The sequence below is a fragment of the Natrix helvetica genome (genome assembly GCF_964273705.1).
Source record: "Natrix helvetica genome assembly, chromosome: 2".
NCBI classification, from domain to species: Eukaryota; Metazoa; Chordata; class Lepidosauria; order Squamata; family Natricidae; genus Natrix; species Natrix helvetica.
In genome coordinates this window covers 173,183,465-173,189,532 of record NC_138552.1, presented here as the reverse complement: position 1 = coordinate 173,189,532, position 6,068 = coordinate 173,183,465, and the positions used below count along the sequence as shown (strand labels likewise).

The 6,068-nt window shown below is 37.6% G+C and overlaps 1 protein-coding gene across 1 annotated transcript in view; it reads right to left on the bottom strand.

Annotated features, from left to right (window-relative positions):
• Window positions 1-278: 278 nt before the first annotated feature.
• Window positions 279-6,068, bottom strand: part of DOP1A (DOP1 leucine zipper like protein A) — a 56,600-nt gene continuing 50,810 nt past the window's right edge. Inside the window, exons 31-37 of the mRNA XM_081945720.1 lie at window positions 5,763-5,824; window positions 5,208-5,360; window positions 4,352-4,488; window positions 3,463-3,518; window positions 2,179-2,343; window positions 1,417-1,546; window positions 279-870 (exon numbers count right to left, since the gene is read on the bottom strand). Of these exons, the coding sequence (XP_081801846.1) occupies window positions 565-870; window positions 1,417-1,546; window positions 2,179-2,343; window positions 3,463-3,518; window positions 4,352-4,488; window positions 5,208-5,360; window positions 5,763-5,824 (1,009 nt within the window). The 3' untranslated portion in view covers window positions 279-564. The remainder of the gene's footprint in view (window positions 871-1,416; window positions 1,547-2,178; window positions 2,344-3,462; window positions 3,519-4,351; window positions 4,489-5,207; window positions 5,361-5,762; window positions 5,825-6,068) is intronic.

Below are 6,068 nucleotides of genomic sequence, written 5' to 3'. Positions count from 1 at the left end.
TTGCTGCAAGTTATGAAGAAGTGTAACATCCCAAAATCTCCCAGAGAAACAACATTCCGTAGAAGCACTCATCTATTTTGGGTGCATGTTTGAAGATGTTTGCCATGTCACACTTATTTGCTTAAGAACCTGGAACCCAGCATTGTTGGCGAAGATAATTTAATAACATCTTGACCATTAATGCCTTCATCAAAATATTGATATGTTCAAACTAATTCATTCCATTTTTAGAAAGTAAACCCCGTGCAGCGGCCTAGGTGCAGAGAAAGACATACAACTAGAAAAATGTGCAACTTTATTGTAAGATTTCTTAAAGACAGACCTCAAGATGACAAAAACAAAATGTACCATAAATATTAGGCACCATAATCAATATGTGCCAGTGATATTTCAACTTGATTCAGGCCATATCCAGAACTTATTTACAAGTATTTAAATTAAATACATCCTGAAGTATACATTACGTACAAAGTATGAAAAAAGGAAATTACATACTCTGGAAGGATGGAGTGGTTTCGTTTGAAATGAACATTACATAAGATAAAAGATTCTGCCATTTACATTTCATGTCTTGATGACCCCTTCCAAAAAGTCCTTCTCAACCATCTCTTCAATTTTTTGCCTCACTTTGCTAGATAGTGTCTTTTGGTTCTCCATTTTGATGTCTTTGTTGGGAAAAGAATTTGGGTAAAGCATGGGGCTCCCTGAATGGCCAATGCTCCTGCTGGTGACTTTGCTGTTGAAGACTTGGCTCAGGACATGGAAGAAGGGGAGAAGCTGCTCAATGCTGCGGACAGCACAGAGGGTCAGGAGCAAGTGGCCGGGTTCCCAGTTCAGAATCCTCCCAGAGCTGTCCTCCTCTGGATTTTTCTGTAAGCGGCAAGAGAAGTGTCAGGACCAGGCTTGGTAGGTTTTTCCAAATTCAGCATCTACACATTTTTCACCAGCCACCAAAACCAGCACATATTGATTTTACCAACTCACAAATGAAGATAATGAAACTTCTTTAACTAAATTTTCTCATCCAAGTCAGTGGTACTTACTAGTCTAATTGTTAAAAAGCAAATCGTTCCAGCTGAGATCACTGAATGGTTCAATTAAACTTGTTCCTCTTATTTTAATGAAGTACTAAATTATGGGGGAGGGGAGAAGTGAAGTTGTGCAGTGTAACAGTCTTATTACTACAAGGTTTAAAAATCACACCTGGCCCTGAATTATCCTACCCTTTATACGTTTCCCTGCAATAATTCAGGTAATTGTTTAGCCTTCAGCCTGAAAGGGGGGAAGAGCAGCCTTGCTGGTGCACATAGATGTAAATTCTAGTTTTCTAAGGTTTCTGTAGAATCTGAACAGCAGTTATAATTTACCCACAGTTTAGTACCTGAACCAGATTTAAAAAAAAACCAAATGGAATACCTTTGCCCTTTTTCGTAACAGCTTTGCTAATCGCACAACATATGGTTTGAATTCTCTCTGGTGGGTGCCTTGTCTTCGCACCTCCAACCCGGAATCGTCTGAGGCTTCTGGAATAAAGGCCCACCGGTACCTGTTAAGAGGAAGAACAAATCCACTTCTGAACTACTTTGCATATTCAGCAAGCAAGATTTGGAAAGAATCCCTACTCCTGTATTCCTGGAAGTATTCATATCCAGTGCTACGTCCAAGCTTATCTTGATACTCAGGACACTAACATGCAGAGAAAAACCATAATGCTTAATTAATACGTAACAACTTTGATCAGATAGGAAGATCTGCTATTTTTCAACACAACATTTTGTATCTCTTGTGAAATGGCAGTAACAGTTTTGTTTCAAAATAATCCCTAGCTGTGCATATTGGGACTTTATTCAATCGTGGAATTGGAAGGTGACAATTGGGCCTGCAATCCCCTTCTCTGTGAAGAAAACCAAATTAAAGTATCCTCACCGTTAGCTGTCAAACCTCTGTTTGAACACGGTGAATAAAGGGATGTGGGCTATTGACTCCAATAACTGGTTGCAGTTTTTACTATTCTACTATTGGGAATGATTTTTCTAATATTACTTTACAGAAAAAGAGGACATCCTTAGAAGGCAGAAGATAGCTTCTTTCATGACTCCACAAAAAGAAGCATCCCTTTCAGAACAGTTTTCTCCCATCAAATATACAGTAATTCTAGCATTTCTGGATTTTACTTACATCTGAAACTGAGGAAGGTTCTCAGAAGGTAAAGCAAGGGCCAAATCCAGAAATTTACAAGCTGACAAATAAAGATTCAGCCATCTCTGACTGTTGTAGGATGTAGAAAATCCATTGCCTCCTGTATATGTTGTTTCCAGCCCAGCAACAGATGGACCTGAAGTTCTGCAACCAAATGAAATTAATATATAAAAGCTGCTGTCGTGCTTTACAAATAAATACTGACCTCACATCTCAACAGTATTTTCCTTACAAAATTAGTTAGCCTATGTTTATATTTGAACTTCCCTTTGGGTAAATGAGCTTTAATACTGCCGATAAATGAATTTTGGTATATCACTCGCAGTTGAACATACAGGAAAGGAGTTCACAAAATGAAGAAATGTTACCATTGGCAAGGCAGGTGAACTGACATATTAATAAAATGAGAAGAGAACAAATGAATAGAGAAATGCTGGCTCAATGAATTAGTTTAGGACCGGCATCTCTGCTAACCATCTGTGTAAAAATCATAAGCACAAACCAAAGGGGTAATTGTCTACTGATTTGTTCAAAACTATAGGAGTTTTAGAAGCAGCAGCAAGTCACAGACAAGGTTTTGGATCTCTACACAAGAAAATTCCACAAATCAGGAGTCAAACAAAATGAATCAAAATGCAAAACAACTCAATGGCAGGAAGTGGGAGGAATCACTCCCAAATTTTTAATGAAAATGCAAAATAAAGCCATAAATTGTATTTGGAATATGTGTTTATGTTGGCTGCATGACTATTTCTGTTTCTGGGGAAGACGGGCAAGAGGGCAAGCAAGCAAAAACTGACACAACTGCTAAGGTTCAGACATTGAATATGGCTCTGAATCAACAATACTAACTATCTGCAGAAGAGTGTTTAAACCAGACAGACAAAAAAGACCCATGACATAACTGGCTTTCGCCTTGCTTCTTATAATTTTATCAAAAGATCACAAATAACTATAATAAGTGCATTTCAATTCATTAGCTTTTCTTGCTCATTTTAGTCCTTGGCTAAAATAATCTGATGTTTTTGACAGGATGCCCCTGTAATGCAGCCATGAGTCAGATTTGGCTGAGTAATGTAAAAATGGGATGAACGACTTCTTTATTGTGGTTTATTAGCACAGATTATGTTATTCAGTCTGGATGGAAAAGTTTTTTTTCCACCTATTAAGCATAAAATAATGTTCATTTAAAATATCAGAATATCCTTTAGTAGCATTTAACTTACTATGCAAACAAGAATGAGCAAATCACAGTGACTCTACCTTGAGATATCTTCATCAGCTGTGAGCTCCTGTTCCATAAGTAAAAATACTTGGACCTGAAGGTAAAAAGAACAAAGCACACATATTGTTCATAAACAGAAAAAACACACAGCTTATATTCTGTATTTCCATCTTTGGAGTACTGAAGGGAGATATCAGTGTTAAATATAATGTCAACCACTAAACCACTGTACATCATTGCCCCATTCAATGCAACCCTCCACGTCCCCAGTTGTGAATGGCAGCTCTTGGGCTGCGCTACCTTGAAGATCAAGTCACGTTGTGCAGGAGGGATGAACGTTTAACATTCTGACTGCTCAAATTCACAGTTGTGTTCTGTTTAATAGTGTAAAAGCACCAAGAATGATGCATGGTTAGCATCCCTTTTTCATAAAAGAGGAAAACATATTTGATAATTTGTACCTCCATGTTTATCCTGACAGCAAGTATAGGCATAATGGTTGGACACTATACTGAGAGCTCAGTTCAAGCCCTTTCTCACTGACAGGACCTCTCTGGGGGGAATGTTAGTTCAGTCAGTCACTCTCGCCACACTCATCGCACAGGGTTCTTGTGGGCATAAAAGGAGCACATAGTGGAACCCAACAAAGCTGCCTTCAACTCTCAGAGGAAAGCAGAATATAAATGTTAAGATAAAGTAATAATTTTGATATTGATATTGATCCATATAGAAATGACTAAACTCTATAATAACAAAAGAAGTACATTGATGAAAGCATCCTAGTGATTCAGCCCAGGTTCAGGAGAAATGATGGGCTGTTATCTTTAACAATCTCCTGGATAGCTTAAAACCAATATGGAGAAATTCTTAGGTCTTCTAAAAAAAAGGGTCTTCTTTGCCCAATTGTGGATGCAAAGCAGAACTCACCAGTTCTGTGATCATAGTAGGCCAAAGTGAGGTAAGATGCTGTGGAGACATTCTTAAAAGCAAAACTCTGAAAAACAGGAATACTTGGGAGTGAAGGGTAGGCACTTGGGGCAGGCGGAGACTTTCAACCAGTCTTTCTAAAACAGAAAAGGTTACAAGGATCTGTCAGAAAACAATCACAGCTAATATCCAGAGCTGCAACCTGCTTCAAACATCTGTAATCAGTTAAGAATCTGCATCTAATGATATACATTAATTTCATGCAGTGGAACATGTAAAAGAGACTTTAGCCAAGCTTAAATACTCGTTGATCTAAACTACGAGGCAAAAAGATAACACACGTTAAAACTATGATTCAAGACACTTTGCTCCAAAATAGGCCTATTCTGTAACAAACATTTGGATTTTTTTTAAAAAAGAGATTTGTTGCAAAAAGAAGCAATGAATTTCCCCTTCCTGACCTGTGATCCCCTGCTCTCAAAAGTCTTCAAACTCACTCAACCAGATTTGTGAATCGAAAGGAAATCCATTTGACTTGCATCACTGGTTTATTGACCAGCTGTTATGAAGCCTAAATTTAGAGTTTTATTTATCCCACATTGCCTAAGCAAGTAGTAGCATGTGGCTGATCTTATCTGGGATAAGAAGTCAAATAGACTTGGACCTGGTTGGTATTTGGATGGAAGATTATCAAAGAGAATCAGTTCAGTAAGATAGATATAAAACTAAAACGCGCATACGCACACACATGCATATAAAGTATATATCAGAAGATCATGGGCAAACTACTTGTGTAATATTGCCAATAAAACTCCATGGCTTTTATTCATGATGTTACAAGCTTGATTAGAATTACCTTGTATATCTGGAAGGTATTTCTGATACTGATCCACTTCGCTGCTAAAAATGGCAAAGGCCAGCCTCTTCAGGAGCATAGCACGCTGTTCTAGTTCAACATCCCGATTAGCAAACAGGTTGAGAGAACTGCTCTGAGCTACTGCCACACGAGCTAAAAAAGAAAAGCTGCAATTTTGGCAATGTTTTGGGAAAGAGAGAAGCTTTTTGAAAATCATTTTATGTATTGCATGAATGTTACTAATCAGAACACTTTAAATCATTGCCTGGATGTGGTACTACTTGTGGTCTTATATATAACAGAGTATCAAACACCCACAATCAAATGGAATAATTAATTGGGCATTGGGTGAAATTAACATAACTTTAGAGCGAATGCTCAATCAAGTGTTTGCTAACTTTTCAAGAGAAGGAAAATTTGCAGTAACTATCACCCTAATACTTGTTTCCTGGCTGAAATTGGAACTAGATTGTTGCATGAGCATCAAAGGAACCAAATTTCACCGTTCCAAAAACTAACCGTGGATCTTACACAGAGCAAAAAAGTTAGACTCACTCATCAAATCTCTAAAAGTGGTTTTGTCGTGTGTCATCAGATTGTCCATAATGGCTCTCCAACTAGTATAAGAAGAAAAAATGATAGTTATTTTTAAAAATAAAAGCATAGTATTTTATTTTTGATTAAACAAAAAGAAAGAATGACTGTTACAAAGTTCTCTCAGAATTTGGCATTGCGTATCAGAAAAACATACTGGACAGTAGAAAGTGAAGGCTTCAGCAGTCGTGAAGAGGAGGGAAGATACCCAAGTGTACAAGTAGTGCTCAATTTACAAGCCTGTGCATTACAGTCTAAGTCATGACG